This window comes from Nematostella vectensis, chromosome 13 (assembly GCF_932526225.1).
Source record: "Nematostella vectensis chromosome 13, jaNemVect1.1, whole genome shotgun sequence".
NCBI classification, from domain to species: domain Eukaryota; kingdom Metazoa; phylum Cnidaria; class Anthozoa; order Actiniaria; family Edwardsiidae; genus Nematostella; species Nematostella vectensis.
The window spans coordinates 2,584,171-2,604,964 of NC_064046.1; the positions used below are offsets into that span (position 1 = coordinate 2,584,171).

At 40.0% G+C, this 20,794-nt stretch overlaps 1 protein-coding gene across 3 annotated transcripts; it reads left to right on the forward strand.

Moving 5' to 3' along the window:
• The first annotated feature begins 400 nt into the window (after positions 1-400).
• On the forward strand, positions 401-18,986 carry LOC116618821 (ankyrin repeat and SAM domain-containing protein 6-like). Of its 3 annotated transcripts, none has more exons than XM_048720747.1 (19): positions 401-1,390; positions 2,428-2,478; positions 3,237-3,296; positions 3,433-3,577; positions 6,519-6,616; positions 7,123-7,194; positions 7,550-7,634; positions 7,728-7,755; positions 8,266-8,431; positions 9,305-9,403; positions 9,714-9,769; positions 10,120-10,260; positions 10,650-10,742; positions 11,321-11,469; positions 12,923-13,194; positions 17,199-17,266; positions 17,443-17,559; positions 17,644-17,680; positions 17,929-18,986. In XM_048720747.1, the coding sequence occupies exons 1-19, from the start codon at positions 688-690 to the stop codon at positions 18,003-18,005; spliced, it is 2,517 nt and encodes an 838-aa protein (XP_048576704.1). In that variant the 5' UTR covers positions 401-687; the 3' UTR covers positions 18,006-18,986. The 3 variants fall into 3 exon arrangements, with proteins under 3 accessions (XP_048576704.1, XP_048576703.1, XP_048576705.1); XM_048720746.1 differs by having other exon boundaries at positions 402-1,390; positions 9,302-9,403; XM_048720748.1 differs by lacking the exon at positions 10,650-10,742 and having other exon boundaries at positions 403-1,390; positions 9,302-9,403.
• The last annotated feature ends 1,808 nt before the right edge of the window (positions 18,987-20,794 follow it).

The following is a 20,794-nucleotide window of genomic DNA, read 5'->3' on the forward strand; positions in this document are numbered from 1 at the left end:
TAACCAACTTGGACAAGGAGGGCAACTTCGCAGTATTAATTTTCCAGATTTTAAGACTTTTTTTTGTCTATTGAGGTCGTAGAGGGGGGGGTTCTTAGAAAATTTTGTTCTGAAAGGGGGGCACCAAAAAATGTTTACAATAAAAGGGGGGGTTCTGAAATTTTCAATTGTCTTGAGTAAAAAAAACCTTCAAAATATTTATTTCATTCAGACTGACAAATTAAATAAATAAGAAAATTGCACTCACACACACACAAATATGACCAGTAACATTTTGGAATCTCGGAGAAAATAAGAGGAAAATGTTTAGCTGGAAAACTAGAGCTAAAACTAAACAGGAAGCGACTAATACAAATGATTGACTTGTGACAGGTGCAGACTTGTTATGTGACGTCATATCCGGAAGGTGTTCTATAACGATCGTCAAACTATGTTAGGATAATTGATGAAAATGACCGTGAAGAATTAATCAAATGATGTAGCAAATATTACTACCAATTTACCAATTAATTTTGCATTATGTTCTTCTTCAACGGATGAAGGTTTCATCCTTGATGAAATTTCGCGATGATTTTGAAAGGCCGCACGATCAGAGATGAAGTTTTGTGGAATGTTCGCCAACATCTTTCTGTGATGCCCGAAAGTAGAACAAAGAATTTATTCGAAAATTCGACAAAGTATTCCTAAATGGAAAACGTAAGAAAGCTCCTACTTGCAGCAGAGCATGGAAATGTGTCGTTGGTGGCAAGTTTTATCGACCAAGGCGTGCATGTAGACTCGACAGACGAAGAAGGGGTGAACGCTCTTCACACTGCCTCAGCGAATGGCCACGAAACAGTTGTCCGACTACTCCTTAGCAAAGGCGCGTGTCTGGACGCTAGAAACGGCTATGGATGGACGCCGCTAATGCTAGCAGCTCTCTATGGCCATATCCTCGTCGTAGGGATATTAATACAGCACAAAGCAGACATTTTCGCACCTAATGATTTCGGAGCGACTGCTTTGGATTGTGCGTCTCGTTCCGGGCACACTCAAGTCGTAAAACTATTGATGGATGCTAACGCGGTGGCACAAAAATCTTACCTTGTAGAGACTTGTCTGAGTTCTTTAATGAGCGCTGCCCAGCACGGCCAAGAAGCTGTTGTGGAGTTATTATTAGAGAAAGGAGTTGGAGTTAGCTACAAGGACGGAGTGACTGGTTGGAGCCCGCTAATGGTGGCGGCTTTGAATGGGCATATTGGCCTCGTTCAACTTCTATGTGAGAACGGGGCCGACGTAAATGCTTTCAATATTTTAGACCAAACTGCTCTTGAAGTTGCTTCGTTGCGACATCGAACCGATGTGGAGGCCTATCTAGAAACGAGAACTACGATAAAGCCGCAGTCTCGAGGTTAGAATCAATAAAATTGCTCTTTATCCTTTAATTTTAAATATTTGTATTTAGGTAATTTTAATAATCATTGAGTGCCGTTCTACTCGCAAATTAACACCAAATTTGGTCTCTCTTTATTACTCTCTTTAAACCGGTATATATCTGCGATATTCAGATCGACAAATGCGTTTGCATGCGTCATATCTGTAAAAACACCGCCAATGCCGGGTGTAATTACACCACTAAATTCTCTTTTCTTCCCTAACAATGCTAGCACTTTTGTGTATAATAACCCTTGCCGGGGCAATAACCCGCTCCAGTGATTCGGCACGATTATCTTTTGTTTTGACAATCTAGTTCCACAATTCTTAAGTTGTTTTGCAACATTAGGAACAAGCTCTTGTCCGAAAATAAACATTGTCGCCTGTGATGGCTTCTATGACTTCGTTACAAGTACTCTCTATGTATCTCGGCATGGACAGTGTAATTTATGTGTCATCTTCGATTTCCTAGAATCGGGTAATATTTGATTTTTTTTATATATATTTTATAGTCCTCATCAGTGGTAGATTTGTTGTTGACTTACAAATGTACAGAATAAACGATGATAGGAAACTTAAACTCTACACGATCTTGTAAAACTGCACGTAAAAACATAGCATGCACAAAGCACAATAATATGACATGATAGGCATAAATGAAATGATGATGTAAAATTGTTTTTTTCATAGTCATAATATTATGTCTGTTTTTATTTTAAAGTATTCAGTCTCTCATTTCTTTAACATGTGTTAAAATCTTTCAATCAAAGTATCTTTCAGTTGCTGCTTATCCCAATTGAGTCACAATTTTACAAAGGACACATGGAAGGGAAAAATGCCCCCCCACTCGCTATATTATGAAAATATAAAGAGTGGCTTGGGCTTGCACCCCCCCCCCCTCCCTCCCCGAAAAAATTTAGATCATGGTTTTCTTGATTCACAAAATCAAAATCTCAGTGCTGACAGTAAAACTAATCATTTACCACAATAATATGTCACTGTCATTACTTTCAGGTCAAAATCAGAAGCCATTTCGACCAAGCATCATTGAAGCTGCAAAAAATGGTATGCATAAAATACACTTTATATAACAGAGCTGCTGAAAGAAGTATAGAGTTATGATGATATAGACTTTATGAGAATAATCTCTAAGTGACAGGTCACTTGAAATTGAAAGTGTTGGGGTGATGGAGCCAATCAGGAATTAAGAAAACTGGGGTGTGGGCAAAGCCAACTTGTAATTTTCTTATAATTTAATTAGGAAAAATAAAAACAGGGGGGGCCTGGGGCCTGTGGCCCCCATAGGTGTTACGACACTTGGTGTAGTTCAGTAAATGACTTTTGAAGTTTAAGCTCCAACAAAACTATTTTCCTGTAAAGAAAATGAAATATTGTCAATATTTGTTTGGGATCTTCATGAGTTTCTGATTGATGACTGTGAGAATTTTCCCACTATTTTTTTGACTTTGGGATGTCAAGACATTCTTTGATCAGAGGTTATGACAGCTCATTTGCACTTGGCCAATCAGGGGCACACAAAAACAGCAAAGTAATCACTTTGAATGCCTCTAAGCTTGTTAAAGCATATCAACAAACCCTCTGTAATATGCTAATTGAAAACATGCATTATGAAATGCAAATTAATTCTTAGAATAAGTCTTCTGATTGAGAGTGATTTTTTTTGTTAGGTGGGAAGGTATCAACTTTATGCTCAAAATGATGATACTGCTTTTTCAAATCTTGGGTCAATGCACTGTTTTTTTAATGAAAGTTTTAGATGGCACAAATTCAGATGGGGTTTCTAATTTATTTTATTTTTATAGGTGACATGCAGAATATCAAAAACTTGTTAGAAGTGAATCAAAATGACATCAATGCTAGCGGTTTGTAATGTATTGTGCTTTTTCCTTATTATCGCTTTGTCTCCCTCCACTCTTAGCCCCCCCCTTCCCCCTCCATTAGTGGTTTGCTATTCATTCTTTCTCACAAGGTCCATATTCTATGTGTCTCTTATCCAAGATGATGATGGGGCCACACCCCTTATATTCGCATGCATGGGGGGCCATCACAATGTTGCTCAACTGTTACTGGATCGTGGTGCCAACATTGATGCACAAGACAAGATAAGTGGATGGACGGCACTTATGCAAGCAACTTATTATGGGTAATGGCACTCGACATCATCATTATTATGATTGTCATCACTGTTCAGAAAAGGAATGGAAAATTACTGTTTTTATAAAAAAATTTTTCTAGAGATGCTATTTCTATAACATACCTTGCTGTAGAAATATATATATATATATATAATGAAGTAGAAGAATATTCTTTGTACTTTTAAAAGCATAATATTAGGGAGGGACCAGTAGAAAAGTGATAGAGGGGGGTGGGAGGGGGGTGAAAAGCAAACAAAAATTGTTCAAGGAAAGAATAGAGTGCAAACCTGAGTCCTCCTATAAAAAAAATTGGAGCATACAAGAAATCACCCACCCCTCCCATCACTTCACTACAGGTCCCTCCCTTAGTGTCAGACAACACAGCAGCAAAATATTTTTTTGGGAGAGGGTAGGGAAGTGATCAGATATGTCCAGTATAGAACAGTGCACCCAAAATTTTAGTTAAATGTTATCCTTTCTTGTAATGTATGGTGTGGCATGGTATGTTTTTATTTGGAGCATACAGCGAATGTCTATTTTCATTTGAAAATATGTATTTAAAAGGGTATCACATGGTGTCAATACAGCGTGCATTAGGAACCAATTACCTTAGTATGCCATATAAAATCCTTGTTATCTTTGCTTGAAATACCCCACTTAAGGTGCTTATGTTAGATAAGTGGTAGAACAAGTTAATTTATCGACTGCGTGTGTCTAATTGACAGCTCGCCTAAACACACTTGTCTGTGAAATTCAAACCAATAGCTTTTGTGTGTGACACTAGCCTTCCGCAAGCTTCCGGTCGCCTTCCGGTATGTAGATTGAGACAATGGAACTTCACAAAAGGATTCTTGGATTCATGGATTTTGCAAATCCACATCATTCATATAATATCTTGCTGTGCCATATGTTCGCACTTTTTTTAAGATTAGACCTGGTCTTTGTGCCATGAGTCATTGTATTTTATCTGTGCCTGTGCAGTAAAACTTAACTCCAGGCTTAAGTTAAGACTTTAATGTTATATTTAAATGTTGTGTGACTTTTGTTCAGTCATCATTTTTATAGTTCAATTGTAAATAAATAAATGTGAATAAATAAAAGAATAGATAAGGCCCAAACGTCAGACTTCTTCAAATATTATTGTTTGATTGTTTGGATTATTGTTTGGCACATGAACAGTTTGACGTCTGAATCAATAGAGTATGGTACAGCAGAATTAGGTTCGGCAAGGCGCCAAGCACAGGTTTATTAGCCATGCGACATGACGGAAAAACATGACTTGACGTTTCCAATAAGCTCATTTCACATCAAATAAGGCGGAAAATTCCCCAAATTACTTAGTGAGTAATTTCAAACAAAATATCAAATGCGACTTTTTTTTAAATTGATGCGACTTTTTGTAAAGTATCATTGAAATTTGAGCTTTTCACCCCTGAGCTTATACATAGCGCAAGGATGATCAAGAAAAAAAAACTGTCTTAAAAAGCCAAAATCAATGTATGTGCATTTCGGCCACTCATTTTTTGTGTTTTGAACAGGGTAAGTCAGTCCGGAATGCAAGGAACTGATGGCCATTGTAAGAAATTGTATGTCTTTTTTCTCTATCTCGAATTGCGAATTTTCCAGGTTTTTCCGTCATGTCCAGTCATGCTACATGGCGAAAGCGCCACGTCCAGCTTCTGATCTGCTGAATCAAATACCTTTTTTATTTTGTGCAACAGAAACTCTCATCTCAAATCAATTTCTACTACTCGCAACCTTTTGAGTGCAATTCATATATAGTGCGACATCTGAATCAATGTTAAACCAAATTCATGTTTTTGTGTATATACGAATATACAATTAGATTCAGTGCGTCAGGAGCCTGATGTATGAATTAGGCCTAAGTTAAGCTAGACAACTATTGTTTGTTTGAAATTGAAGTAGCTTTGAAACAGATGGTTGGTACTTCAAATCATTATTAAATCTTTGGTATCAGAATGCCCACGTAGAACCCAAAATTATCAAGGTGAATAGGTTCTTGACTTAGAATACAGGGTACTATCAGCTAATCAGGTTGTGCAATTTCTGTGTCATTTTATTTTTTGTATCTTGTACAAGTCATGAGCCAAAAAATGGCAATTCGTCACTAACACATAGAACCCCATGTAAAAATTAAAAATAAATACAATATAAAAATATTCCTTATAAAAAATATTCCTTATAAATATTCCTTTTTAATCTCTAAATTTGTATACATTGGTGTTTACTTTGTGACGCTATCAGCAGTACATTGATCCTAATTTGTGACAGAACCAAAAAAAGCTATGATAAAAACCCTGCAATGAAAGACTTGAAATTGTTTTCCATCTCAAGGTCAGACAACTGAAGGTCAGATAACTGTTCCAATGCCAAGTTGATTGTTTCTTCACCAAGGTCAAAGTAGTTACAGCCATTTATCATGTAATAAAGTCTAGACAAACGCACAGAGCATTAGTCTTGTATGCCCACATGCTGTCAATGCCAATGCCAAAGTATTAACTGTCTTAGCTCAATCATTTAACAGCCTTAGGCAGTCTAACCTTTAGATCAATAAATACACTGTTTTCTAGTAAAACAGCTCGTAGCCAGTCTTAGCCAGACACGTTATAGTACATGTCATCATTATTCTGTACATTAGATTTCATTTTACACCCACACTTAAAAGGGCCTTCAGATCAATTATCAACTAATTTTCGATAATAAAACCCATAGTCTATGGCGATATGCTCCAGCCAGCTTAACTAGCAACTATAACACATCCCTAGCATCCCCAGAGTTTCTTTTACCCCCTTTATTAATGCAGTGGGTTTAGGGTGGCGGGATCTTTGCCTTTACGACTTTATTCCAGAGACGATATACACCATTCCGGTGTAGTGGTTGTCTATCATATCTATCTATCATATGCTAACTGGTAATTATGTTTTCCAGTCATCGTTTGTTGGTCAAGCTGTTAATTGAAAGTGGTGCAAATGTGAATATACAAGCCAAGGACGGGTCTACAGCCTTTGATATGGCATCTATCATAGGTGATGATGTATAATTGATGTAGTCGAGTTTGTATTGTGATACTCTTCCATCTACAATGAAGAGACCTCCCCTATGGAATTCTCGATTTTACCTTTCCTCTTTATAGGGAATTGCCATTTTATGATAAAAAATTAATACTAGCTTTTTTTATCTGCTTGCCACTTAATATACCATATTTATAACTGATCTCATTTCTCACAACCCCTCAATTGAAAAGAGCATTTTGGCTGATGTCAATCAAACCCATATGATAGCGTTCTATGCTGTTTCCAAGTTTTTAGTGTTGTCATCCAGTTTTCATTTTGGAAATCGACTTCCAGTCCTCAAAGATAAAGTCATTTGCATCCGATTGCGTCCAGTTTGCCTTTTTATGTTGGAGTTGAAATTGAAAAGAGATGAGTACAATTTATGCTTTTAAGCACCATCATTATTTGTTTATTTTTTAGTGTTGTGGAATCCTTATTTTAGCAATTACTAATAATATGAAGTTGTTTTTCCAATGCAGGAGACACTGATATATTGAGGCAGCTCGCATCTGTCAGCATGCAGATGACAACATCTACTAGCAGCAAAAGCAGTAAGTGTAAAATAACAAGGATTAAGATTTTTTTTACATAAGGAAATGCAACGATCACTACAACGAAAGAAATTACAACAATTTCTACTTATTTGCCCAACAGGTCTGTGTCGCCATGCTCTAAACAGATAGTTTGCAGATAGTGTTTGAGCATTTTGTTGCACAACAATTTGTTTCAAACTGAATGTTAATTGAAACTATGTCTGATTATTGCAATTATTATATTTACTTGTTCCGAAAATATTTTAGTTCAAAAGGAGAAGCCATTTTTTCGTTGTTCTATTGTCATATTGGACAAGGTTCCCTCTAACTTAAGGTGCAGGTTTTAGATAAGGAAAGGCCACTTTTTTTCTAGATGGTTCTCTCAACTCATTTTCTAAGACAAAGATGGACAATGGCAGTGGAGAGGTCCGCGTCAGAGATCTCGTGAAATACGAAGGGTGTGTAACCTCAAAAAACTTTTACATCATTTTATTAATATAAAAACTGTAATATTATATTGTATTTTGCTTTAACTAAGCTGTGTTTTACAGGGTGGATCCTGGTAAGACTGGATTGAAGGTGAGCTATGTAGCAAACTAACTATTTTTCAAATATCTCTATTTTGTGCCTTAAAACTCAACCAAAAAATTGGACCCTAAATCATAACGTCACCAGAAAAATCATTTACAGCTGAAATATTATTGAATGTTTGTCTGACTAATCACATGTGAGATAACACATTAATTTGATGGGTTTCATCCATCTGAATTCACTCTTTTGGTTCCATAGGACAATTAATATCCCACCAATATTTTTTGGTGTTTATGAATTTACTGTTCATGTTGCAAAAATGGAGAAAAACAAACAAACAAAAACCTTGGGTCAAAAGTCAAACAAAGAAACAACAACAAAACAAAGTAAAAATTGAACAAAAAATATCTTAAGCAAAAATTTCTGAACAAAAAATGGTTATTCCCCGAAAATTCCTCATATCCCATCCTAAATATCATTAAGCAACTTAATTTTTTATAAGGGCAGCCATCCGACTGTACCCGTATTTTATCAATGCATGTACGCTTGTGTTGTTAGGTGTGGTGGTCCAAAATGTCAAGTAGGCTGCGCAACATGACTTTGGTGCGAACCCTCAGGCCCCCATCAAGCACCCGTCTACAGACACTCAACTCGGACTTCAGCAGCGGTGTAGGAAGCAGCCGCATGGAGATGGGGAACAACTACAGTAACACACCCTCTAACAGTAAGTCAGAATCAACAAGACCAACACAATTACAGTTATGTACCCTCTAACAGTAAGTCAGAATCAACAAGACCAACACAATTACAGTTATGTACCCTCTAACAGTAAGTCAGAATCAACAAGACCAACACAATTACAGTTACGTACCCTCTAACAGTAAGTCAGAATGAACTATACCTACACAATTACAGTTACGTACCCTCTAACAGTGAGTCAGAATGAACTTTACCAACACAATTACAGTAACACACCCTCTAACAGTAGGTCACAATTAACGATACCAACACAATTACAGTAACGCACCCTCTAACAGTAAGTTAGGATCACTATACCAACACAATTACAGTAACACACCCTCTAACAGTAGGTCACAATTAACGATACCAACACAATTACAGTAATGCACCCTTTAACAGAAAGTCAGAATCAACAAGACCAACACAATTACAGTAACGCACCCTCTAACAGAAATTCACAATCAACAATATCAACACAATTACAGTAATGCACCCTCTAACAGAAAGTCAGAATCAACTATACCAACACAATAACAGTAAAACACCCTCAAACTACTCAACTACTGTATATCAATACAACTTCTGTAAGTGCAGATGAGTCCTATTTTTCATTGCATGTTGTGATTGATCCCATACCCCACTCCCCTGGACTATGTCATGTGCATCCACATTATTCTTGGTGTCTGGTGTGGCGTGTAGTCCCCCCCTTAACTTGGTTTCTAACATGGACATGAACACCTCTATGGCTTTGTCTTGTTTACCCTAATCTAATTTCATTACACCTTCATTATGAATCCCTCCCCCCCCCCCCAAAAAAAAAACATGGACCTTGAAAGATACATTTTTTCGTCAGTAGTTGCAGAGCTGAGCACTACAAAAGAGACCAGGGAGACTAAAAACTCTCTCAGTAGCAGTCATGGGTCTGATACAAGTGTGGCACGATCTCTGGCTACGGGTAAGATAAAACATCCTTGGAAACCCAGGTTAGAGGAAAATACCCCGGGGTTTTAGATGAGCTGTTCACTTTAATAAAATAAGCACACTGTTGGATAAAAACTCTTCCAATAAAAGGGGCGTGGAGAAACTAGAAAAATAAATATGAAAAGGAGTGGATAATAAATTGCTTGTGCAATGCACCTGTTTACTCATACCATGTCTGCTCACTAGACCCACTTTTTGGCCGCCAAGGGGGTGTGTGCGCACACCCTGTGTACCCCCCTGTGTATACTCCTGCACTAGACTAATAAAGCTTTACTGATCCCTAGTTGTAGACTTTGCGTTAAAGGCTGGTGGCAGTGACGTTAAACGACCTAAAACGCTGGTGAGTTTTTCTTTTATCTTTCATTATTTTTTAAACGATTTTAATCATTTTAAAAAAGATTAAAAACGCACTGACTAAAAAACTGCATTAAGTATGGCTTCCATCAAATTTTTAAGAGATTTTTGATTGAACAATATTTTCATCAAAGCACCTGCAAAATCCCTGATGATCACTGATCAGAAAATGTAATTTAAAATTCCAAATATCAGAAGATAGTTTAACATTTAGAAAATATCAAGGATTTCATTTTTTTTTCTTTATTATCCATTTTAGTCTGGATAAAATCTGTTTGTACTATTGCATTGTACTACTATGTACCAAGCCTCACACACCAAATGCACAACCAATAGGCACTTGGCTCCCCGATGACACGCCTTCCGGACGATGTCATATCTCCTGTCGTTCCTCCTTCTATGCCTGCCCCAGCCTTTGAGCTTACAAGGGTCCAACGAGAACATGAGTCTGATGATGATGAATCCAATGCACCTCAGGTTTGTACTGTGATTTGACATTTATAATAAATAACTAAATAAAAAATGCAAAGAGTAAACATTGGGTGTTAAGTGAAAAGTGAGCAAGAAAATAATAAGGCTATTATGTAAAATAATGAAAATTATATTTGGAAACAGATTTAAGCTCCATTAAAGTTTTAGTATCTTGTGTGTATGTGATGAAGACATCATTGGCTGCAATATGATATACAACGTGGACACACTTGGTTGTGATCTCACACAACTTGAATTTCCTAATGTTTGAAATGCATGCATCAGGATCATATGACCACTTGGTTTCCATGAATTTTTTCACGTGCCGTACTTGCATCATGATGTCTAATCATGATCACATGACCTTTCTTGATTGTCATGATTGGTTAACACAGGTGCCGTGCTTGTACGTCAATGGTCAGTCCATTCCAGATGGCAGTCTCTCCTCTGAGCTCTCTAACTACTTTGAAGGCAGTCTGGATAATATTGTAAATTAATTCACATCTAATATTTCCCTTTAACTGCTAAATTTTGAGTTGCTAATTGATCAATTTGTTTAAAATTCTTCAAACAGTCACTAACATAGAAAAAATAAACCTGACCATTTTCAGCTGAAATGAATAGACACTTAAACAAAGTAAATTTTGTCATTGTAACCAATGACATGGTTAATATTGGTTCTAGAAAATTCATACATCCCCACAAAGTGGAGGGAATCTGATATTCTGGGGGAGGGGGTCAGAGTCTTATTCAAATCTACATTTTTCAAGCAAAAACACAATATTTTGTCAAATTCTCTTTGAAAAAATTTGTTCATTTTTTCCTGAGATTTTTATAGTGACTGTTTGAAAATCTCAATTTTATTGGATAAATTCTTAAATTGTGTAACCTGACATTAAATAAAGATCCCTCTAAACGATAAATCAAAATTATAGAAAGGGCATGCCTATAAAGTAACCCTTCGTCCATCTTGGTCTTGAAGACCCATCTCCCACCCTTTTCCAATTACATGCTGCTATAGATAATTTTTTTTTTCTTATATGAAATATCCCCTGTTCCATTACAGAGTAGTGTGAGTGGCTATGCTGTGTACCGCCCTCGGCGCCGTGCCAACAGGAAGGCATACTCGGAGGGACACAACTTCAGCGGGAGCCCTGAGTCATCATACTCGACTGCTAGCTTCCATTCATCTGTTTCCAATAACTCAGGGAGTAGGTGAGAAACCTTTGAGGGGGGGGGGGGGGATAAACCTTGTAAGGAGGAAGAGGTCCTGAGTCAGGGAACTAAACTGCTAGCTTCCATTCTTCTGTTTCCAATAACTCAGGGAGTAGGTGAGAAACCTTTGAGGGGGGGGGATAAACCTTGGGGGGAGGAAGGGTCCTGAGTCAGGGAACTAAACTGCTAGCTTCCATTTCCAATAACTCAGGGAGTAGGTGAGAAAGCTTTTTTTGGGGGGGAGAAACATTGGAGGGGAGGGAGGGGTCCTGAGTCATCATACTCAACTGCTAGCTTCCATTCGTCTGTTTCCAATAACTCAGGGTGTAGGTGCGAAACCTTTTTTGGGGGGAGAAACATTGGAGGGGAGGGAGTGGTCCTGAGTCATCATATTCAACTACTAGCTTCCATTCGTATGTTTCCAGTAACTCAGGGTGTAGGTGAGAAACCTTTTTTGGAGGGGAGAAACATTGGAGGGATCCTGAGTCGTTGCACTCAACTGCTAGCTTTGTTTCATCTGTTTTCTATAAGTCGGGGAGTAGGTGAGAATCCTTTTAGGATGGAGGGGAGGGCGATGTACGAAATTTCACCATCTCAAAATCGCGAAATTTTGACGTCGCGAAAATTAAGTGGTATAAGGTACATGAACTCTAGATAGATGTGTGTGCTGGGGGGAGGGTGAAGTTTTAAGTTGTCTTACTCAACTGCTAGCTTCTGGTCTGCTCTAGGATCAAGGTTTTTTTTTCTTTTTTCAGCGTTGAAAAGTCAAACGAAACAGTCAAGGGGCGGCTGCAGAAAATGCAGAGTCTCTTAGTACTGTTAGCTTTCTGTCCTTTTTTTCTAACAATTCAAAAAGGATAGGTTAAAAAAAAGGAAGGGGGAGGGAGGGAGGGAGGGAGGGAGGGAGGGAGGGAGGGAGGGAGGGAGGGAGGGAGGGAGGGAGGGAGGGAGGGAGGGAGGGAGGGAGGGAGGGAGGGAGGGAGGGAGGGAGGGAGGGAGGGAGGGAGGGAGGGAGGGAGGGAGGGAGGGAGGGAGGGAGGGAGGGAGGGAGGGAGGGAGGGAGGGGTGGAATGAGGGTTTGCCACACTTTGTAATGATTGACACACTTTGTTTAAAGAACATATTGTGTTGTTGGTGTAGAGTTGTGTGTGGGTTCAAGAACACATTGTGTTGTTGGTGTAGAGTTGTGTGTGGGTTCAATAGATGTTTCGTGCTCCTCTATTGTTCATATCGAATAGGATGAACTATTTTTGCATGCATACGAGAATAATCAAATAGAATACTTATGTTTAGAATATCCATGATTTTACAACGTGGTTCTTGAGTAAAACTGCCTGCCTGCGTATAATGGTATCATGCTATCATTTTTTGTAAACAGAAGATACCATAGAAGTTTGATCATCTACAATTAGACACAGTAATATTTACGCCATATCTCCTCGTATTCCAATAGAACTCTGAAAGCTTCCAACCCAGCCCCAGTGGATGTCACGCCACTGTTCACCTCCGTGACTCCACTACACCAGAAGCCATCCAAGAGCTCACACAGTCCCTCCCCGACGCTCGTATCTGTAAGGACCTCCTCCTCAGCACCAGGCCGGCTCCATCCTTTACCCACAGGGATCCCTATTCGTTCGTCTATGCCGTATGGGTATATAAATGGGCACGAAATCTGTGATTCGTATGCATCGTTAGGGAGGATGCCACTGGCTAGCGCAGAGGATGGTAAGTTTGTTTATACGGGCGAAAGTCTTGTTTCACTGAACAATGGGACCATGGAGTTTTTAGTGTTACCGCTTCATTGAGGGTAACGTCTCTGTATTTAGGCGTGACTATTAAGCATGACTGGGACCTCTATGCGATGTCCACCTAATTTTTATCTGTGAATGCCGTTTTCCACTTGTGTTTTTTTGTTTTTGTTTTTTTGTTGTTGCATCTGTTGCGGCGAGTTGTCGCTGCGTGAAATCGCACATGTTTTAAACCTGTGCGTTAACTCTGTGATAAAATTCGCCCAGGTTGCATCACGTTTACATTGGAAATTTGGTGTTGCAGCGCCGCGACGGATGCAATAAAAATTGTGTAAATCGGCCTTTATGAAGCAAACACAAAGCCGATGGTACATAATACCACCCAACTAAGCAAACATGAGTAGAACAGCGTCTAGGGGACGAGGCAGCGGCCCTCCCTCTTTTTTGAAAGAGAATAACAAAATTAGATAGTTTTATAATTAGATTAGTCTTGATATCTTTTTATAGGTTGTGCGTCCCAATTTATGGAGGGTAGAGGGGCAAGTGTTGATTTGAAATAACTCCAATCATGAAACACCCTCTACCTAAGCCCCCCTATCTTGATGAAGGGGGTTGGAGTGGTACACTCTTTTTTTATAAGAACGTCTACTTTTCAGCTGAGCCTGGGCCGTTCTTATTTTTGGGACATGTAGTGTAGTGTAGCGTGGCGTGGCGTGGCGTGGCGTGGCGTGGCGTAGCGTGGCATAGCGGTGTAGTGTAGGGTAGTGTAGTGTAGTGTAGTGTAGTGTAGTGTAGTGTGGTGTGGTGTGGTGTGGTGTGGTGTGGTGTGGTGTGGTGTGGGGTGGGGTGGTGTGGTGTGGTGTAGTGTAGTGAAGTGTGTCGTGTGGTGTGGTGTGAAGTGGTGTGGTGTGGTGTGGTGTGGTGTAGTATAGTGTAGTGTGGTGTGGTGTGGTGTGATGTAGTGTAGTGTAGTGTAGTGTAGTGTAGTGTAGTGTAGTGTAGTGTGGTGTGGTGTTGTGTGGTGTGGTGTGGTGTGGTGTGGTGTGGTGTGGTGTGTTGTGTTGTGGTGTAGTGTGGTGTGGTGTGGTGTGGTGTGGTGTAGTGTAGTGTAGTGTAGTGTAGTGTGGTGTAGTGTAGTGTAGTGTGGTGTGGTGTGGTGTAGTGTGGTGTGGTGTAGTATGGTGTAGTGTAGTGTGGTGTAGTGTAGTGTAGTGTGGTGTAGTGTAGTGTAGTGTGGTGTGGTGTAGTGTAGTGTGGTGTGGTGTAGTATGGTGTAGTGTAGTGTAGTGTGGTGTAGTGTAGTGTAGTGTGGTGTGGTGTGGTGTTGTGTGGTGTGGTGTGGTGTAGTGTAGTGTAGTGTGGTGTGTAGTGTAGTGTAGTGTGGTGTGGTGTAGTGTAGTGTGGTGTGGTGTGGTGTAGTGTAGTGTAGTGTAGTGTGGTGTGGTGTGGTGTGGTGTAGTGTAGTGTAGTGTAGTGTAGTGTAGTGTGGTGTGGTGTGGTGTGGTGTGGTGTGGTGTGGTGTGGTGTGGTGTGGTGTAGTATGGTGTAGTGTAGTGTAGTGTAGTGTAGTGTAGTGTAGTGTAGTGTAGTGTAGTGTAGTGTAGTGTAGTGTAGTGTAGTGTAGTGTAGTGTAGTGTAGTGTAGTGTGGTGTGGTGTAGTGTAGTGTAGTGTAGTGTGGTGTAGTGTAGTGTAGTGTGGTGTGGTGTGGTGTAGTGTGGTGTGGTGTAGTATGGTGTAGTGTAGTGTGGTGTAGTGTAGTGTAGTGTGGTGTGGTGTAGTGTAGTGTAGTGTAGTGTGGTGTAGTGTAGTGTAGTGTGGTGTGGTGTAGTGTAGTGTGGTGTGGTGTAGTATGGTGTAGTGTAGTGTAGTGTGGTGTAGTGTAGTGTGGTGTGGTGTGGTGTAGTGTGGTGTGGTGTGGTGTGGTGTAGTGTAGTGTAGTGTGGTGTGTAGTGTAGTGTAGTGTGGTGTAGTGTAGTGTGGTGTGGTGTAGTGTGGTGTGGTGTAGTGTAGTGTAGTGTAGTGTGGTGTGTAGTGTAGTGTGGTGTGGTGTGGTGTGGTGTGGTGTGGTGTGGTGTGGTGTGGTGTAGTGTGGTGTGGTGTGGTGTAGTGTGGTGTGGTGTGGTGTGGTGTGGTGTGGTGTAGTGTAGTGTGGTGTGGTGTAGTGTAGTGTAGTGTAGTGTAGTGTAGTATAGTGTAGTGTAGTGTGGTGTGGTGTGGTGTGGTGTGGTGTAGTATGGTGTAGTGTAGTGTAGTGTAGTGTAGTGTAGTGTAGTGTAGTGTGGTGTGGTGTGGTGTGGTGTGGTGTGGTGTGGTGTGGTGTGGTGTGGTGTGGTGTGGTGTGGTGTGGTGTGGTGTGGTGTGGTGTGGTGTGGTGTGGTGTGGTGTGGTGTGGTGTAGTATGGTGTAGTGTAGTGTAGTGTAGTGTAGTGTAGTGTAGTGTAGTGTAGTGTGGTGTGGTGTAGTGTAGTGTGGTGTAGTGTGGTGTAGTGTAGTGTGGTGTGGTGTAGTGTGGTGTGGTGTAGTATGGTGTAGTGTAGTGTGGTGTAGTGTAGTGTGGTGTAGTGTAGTGTAGTGTGGTGTAGTGTAGTGTAGTGTGGTGTGGTGTGGTGTAGTGTAGTGTGGTGTGGTGTAGTATGGGGTAGTGTAGTGTAGTGTAGTGTAGTGTAGTGTAGTGTAGTGTAGTGTAGTGTAGTGTAGTGTGGTGTGGTGTAGTGTGGTGTGGTGTGGTGTGGTGTGGTGTAGTGTAGTGTGGTGTGTAGTGTAGTGTGGTGTAGTGTGGTGTGGTGTAGTGTGGTGTGGTGTAGTGTGGTGTGGTGTAGTGTAGTGTAGTGTAGTGTGGTGTGTAGTGTAGTGTAGTGTGGTGTGGTGTGGTGTGGTGTAGTGTGGTGTGGTGTGGTGTGGTGTACTGTGGTGTAGTGTAGTGTGGTGTGGTGTGGTGTAGTGTAGTGTGGTGTGGTGTAGTGTGGTGTGGTGTAGTGTAGTGTGGTGTAGTGTAGTGTAGTGTAGTGTAGTGTGGTGTGGTGTGGTGTGGTGTGGTGTGGTGTAGTATGGTGTAGTGTAGTGTAGTGTAGTGTAGTGTAGTGTAGTGTAGTGTAGTGTGGTGTGGTGTGGTGTGGTGTGGTGTGGTGTGGTGTGGTGTGGTGTGGTGTGGTGTGGTGTGGTGTGGTGTGGTGTGGTGTGGTGTGGTGTGGTGTGGTGTGGTGTGGTGTGGTGTGGTGTGGTGTGGTGTGGTGTGGTGTGGTGTGGTGTGGTGTGGTGTGGTGTAGTGTAGTGTAGTGTGGTGTGGTGTGGTGTAGTGTAGTGTGGTGTGGTGTAGTATGGTGTAGTGTAGTGTAGTGTGGTGTAGTGTAGTGTAGTGTAGTGTGGTGTGGTGTGGTGTGGTGTGGTGTGGTGTAGTGTGGTGTGGTGTGGTGTAGTGTGGTGTGTAGTGTGGTGTGTAGTGTAGTGTGGTGTGGTGTGGTGTGGTGTGGTGTGGTGTGGTGTAGTGTGGTGTGGTGTAGTGTAGTGTGGTGTGTAGTGTAGTGTAGTGTGGTGTGGTGTGGTGTGGTGTAGTGTGGTGTGGTGTAGTGTGGTGTGGTGTGGTGTACTGTGGTGTAGTGAAGTGTGGTGTGGTGTGGTGTAGTGTGGTGTGGTGTGGTGTAGTGTAGTGTGGTGCGGTGCGGTGTAGCGTAGTGTAGCGTAGTGTAGCGTATAATTTTAGAATATAATACCCAATAAAATATTAGGAAGAAAATTACACTAATGATCAATAGCAATAATAATGTTCTTACTGTGGACATATTTTAGAACGCATCAGGACTAAAAAATAAATATTTTTTTGCTACCTGAGCCTTGGCATGGTCTTAGCATGTTCTTGAAATTTGGTGAAATCTCAGGCTGGACGTTCTTCTAAAAACGGTTCTTATAAAAAAAAGAGTGTATTCTTCTTCCGCTTATGACACTTGTACTTATACCTTACTTGTATATTCTTTTATTTCTAGAGGAGATAGCTGACATCTTAAAGAAGCTTTCCTTGGAAAAGTACAGCTCCATGTTCGAAGATCAAGAGGTATGTTTCTCCGCAGAAGGGATAGATGTGGGTGTTGAAGGAACGTTGAATCCTGATAATCCTGTAATCCCTCTTGACTGATAATTATTCTGTACTTTTAAAACATCTGAAATATTTCAGGCTGATATGAAAGCTTTCTTGACTTGATGTGTTTATTAAAACAGTTGATTTTTTAGGTTGACATGGAAGCGTTTTTGACTTTGAATGATGGAGATCTCGAGGATCTTGGTGTCACGCAACGCGATGCTAGAAACCAGATCCTCGCGGCCATTGCTGAGCTGAACACTGGCAAGGTAACGCCGAAAGTCAATTCGCCAATTTTAAGCTTTTCGCAGTTGTTTAAACAGTTTTAACACGTGTTGCTTATCTTGTTTTAGGATCGGGAAAGACAGCATTTCCATGAATTGACCAGCGGTAAGTTTGCCGTTTTTAATTGAGAAGAGGAAAGTAACGAATATCGACGGTTGAAGTTTTTTTATTTATTTTTTTCCGTACCTTTGGCTTTTCCAGCCTTTATAGTGCTTTCAGAGTTCCTTAAAGACCTGAATTGTCCGCCTTGTGTGGTGAATATTCCAGAATACATTTTTAAATATTCGCACGCATTCATTTATTTGTTGCTTGTTTATTTATGTATTTATTTTCTTTTTCTTTCTTGTTTACAGGTTATGGCTCGGGCTCGCCATCTACCAGCCTTTCGCGTTGGGCTTATCCTAATACCAATCTTAAACACTCTAGATAACACACGGAGCCCACGTCGTGGGAAAACTGGAATATTACTGGTAAACTTTTTAATTAAGGAGTCTACAGTGGGCGATGCGCTCAGCTCGTAATGTGATACAAGTCAGGGGGAGGGATCGCTACAAGTAAGGGGGGGGGGGGGGGTCGCTAACAAACTTTTTTCGCGGACGGGTCAGCTCGTCTTAGCTCGCAGTGGTACTCAATTTTCCTGCATTTTAGCGGACCTTTCCCTTTGTTACGAGCCTGCATTTGCAACCTGATTTTTAAAAATACGTCTGTAAAATTCAATTTTGTCGCAAGCAAGCGATCCTTTTTGAGACAACGCGAATTGGGGTGTTTTTCAATAATCACCTGCAAGATGCGTATGCTTGTATCAAGTCACTAATCTAAGAATACACCTATTCCAAATCAGGTTGCACTCGGAGAATCTATGTGTCGTAACCCGCAGTGCTTCATGGATATGAAATAAATAATAGAATAAGCGTAAATAAAAATAAACACACGCTTAGAAAGCTTTTGCATTCTTCTTTATGTACCTCTAAAAGTTCACACGGCGTTCAGAGACGCCAGAATTAAGACATTGATTTGCGGGTGCAACCCTCCTTGCAATAGATGTATGTGTTAGTGTGCACTAGCGATTTAACTAAGATTCTGTGTGGCAAGAAGTTTGAGCTGTGCGACAAATATCGAGAAAATCGCACACGTGCGTCAAGAATACGGGAACAGACACCCTTACTGGGCAAGAGGCCGAGGGGAAAAAACACTCACACAAATCCATTTGTTGATGATTATTTTGGTACTGCTGAATTTACTTTCAGTTCAAAAGATGACAATTTATCTGAATTTATTTATACTCTCGTGTGCAGCGGCTAAGGTTTTGCGCACGCTGCCATGTCATTGTAACATATATATTCACCAAGCGAGGAATTTAAGAAATGTATGTTTTTGCATCATGTATGAAATAAAGAAAATGACTATTGTATTATTTGTGTATTGGTCTCTGTTATTTTGAATATTTTCAATTAAAAGCAAAGTTTATGGTAATTTATGGTAATCGGTACAGAAAACCTGCACTCTCGTATAAAGAGCCGAGATCAAACCTCAACCAGTTCACATAAAATTTGAACAACAAAATAGACCATACTTGCCAGGTTACTATCTAGCCCTGTCCCTTGCTCTCTTGTGCAGTCATTATTTCCTCCGTGGTGTTAGCCTCAGTTGATTCTATAAATTTTTTACCCTTCTCCAATGAGAACTACTGCCCTTATGGCCTCTAGCCTCCATCACCCGCAAGAAGTGTAAAGTACGCTTGTAAGGCCTAACAGGATTGGTTAGATAACCTTATTGTTCTCTTGTGTTCTCATTCTTCGTCTGTGATGTATCAATCCAATGTGATAAAGTCTTCTGACAGTAGCCTGCTCAAGGAAAGGGGAGGGGTTCATTCAGTCCCGCCGCGCGCTCTCTTTTTATTCTCTTGTCCCCTCTCCCCCCCCCCCCCCCCCCATCTGACAGACAGACAGACAGATAGATTTTATTTATTGGTCCCTTGAAACAGTAAAGTTACATCGGTTAGTGACCAAAAAATTTTAAAAAAGGTAAAATAGTACGTATATAAGACGTACAACAGCTATTATGTGATTGTTCTTAGTTTTAGTTTACATTGTATTTCCTTTCTTTCATTTTTTCTTTTTCTAAATCTTTTCTGATTGTTTTTAGTTACTACTTAGTTTTACATTGTATTTTCTTTTTTCTTTTTTTCTTCCCTTTTTTCCCCTTTCCTTTTTTTTTTTTTATTTGTATTTGTATTTTTTTTTTTTTTTTTTTTTTTTTGCTCTGCTTACTTCAGATTTCTATTGTGCTTTAGGTTTAATTTTTCATATTAGCGTTTCCCTTAGCTTGAAACATTCGGAAATGTACCTTGCAGCTATCCCTGCTAATTGAGTTGGCGGATTTATTAGTAAATTGAAAAGGCGTTTTTGTGTAATTTGATTGCGCTGCAAATTTTGGATAACTGAGTTTCGTAGCTCTTTGTATGTTTGGCATTGTACTAGAAAGTGAAATTCATTTTCCACGTCATTTTTGCATGTTGGGCAAATCCGATCTTTTTCCTTTGTGTAAGGCCTCGTGTGTCTGCCTTTCTCAATTTGCAATTGGTGATTACTTATTCTTAGTTTTGTTAGCGCAACTCTATGTTTCACATTAGGGATGGCTACAAGGTAATTCTCTAATTCATATTTGTCTTTAAAAGTTCTATAAGTTCTTAGTTTGTTCATTTCATTACTGTTTTTCCTTTGGTCATTAAAAATTTCCCCATGCCATTTCTGAAAATACATATCATTAAGTCGTTTAGAGAAAATATCAAGGAACAATGTAGGGTCGGTTTCATTTTGATAGAGCCACATAAACCCAAAACCCGCTTTGAAAATTATTTCTTTTGTTTTGTGGGTCCAGTAGGACACGTGAGGGTTATTTACACACTCTGTATAAACTACTTTTGAGAGGGCCTCTTCTTTTGACCGAAGGTTGGTCCAGTATTTTATGTTCCTATAAATTGCATTTATACAAAGATGATATCTGCCTAGTTCCCCTCTGCACGCATTGTTCACAGCCGTTTTTCCAGTTCCTAGTAACATTTTACAGAATTTAAGATGTACTGATTCAAGCGGATCTCTATCATCAACACAGCTTTTATTATCGGCACCCCATACCTCGCTGCCATACAATAAAATTGGTTTGATCAGTGCATCAAACAGTTTTAATGTAAGATTAATGTCTGATCTGAAGTGGATA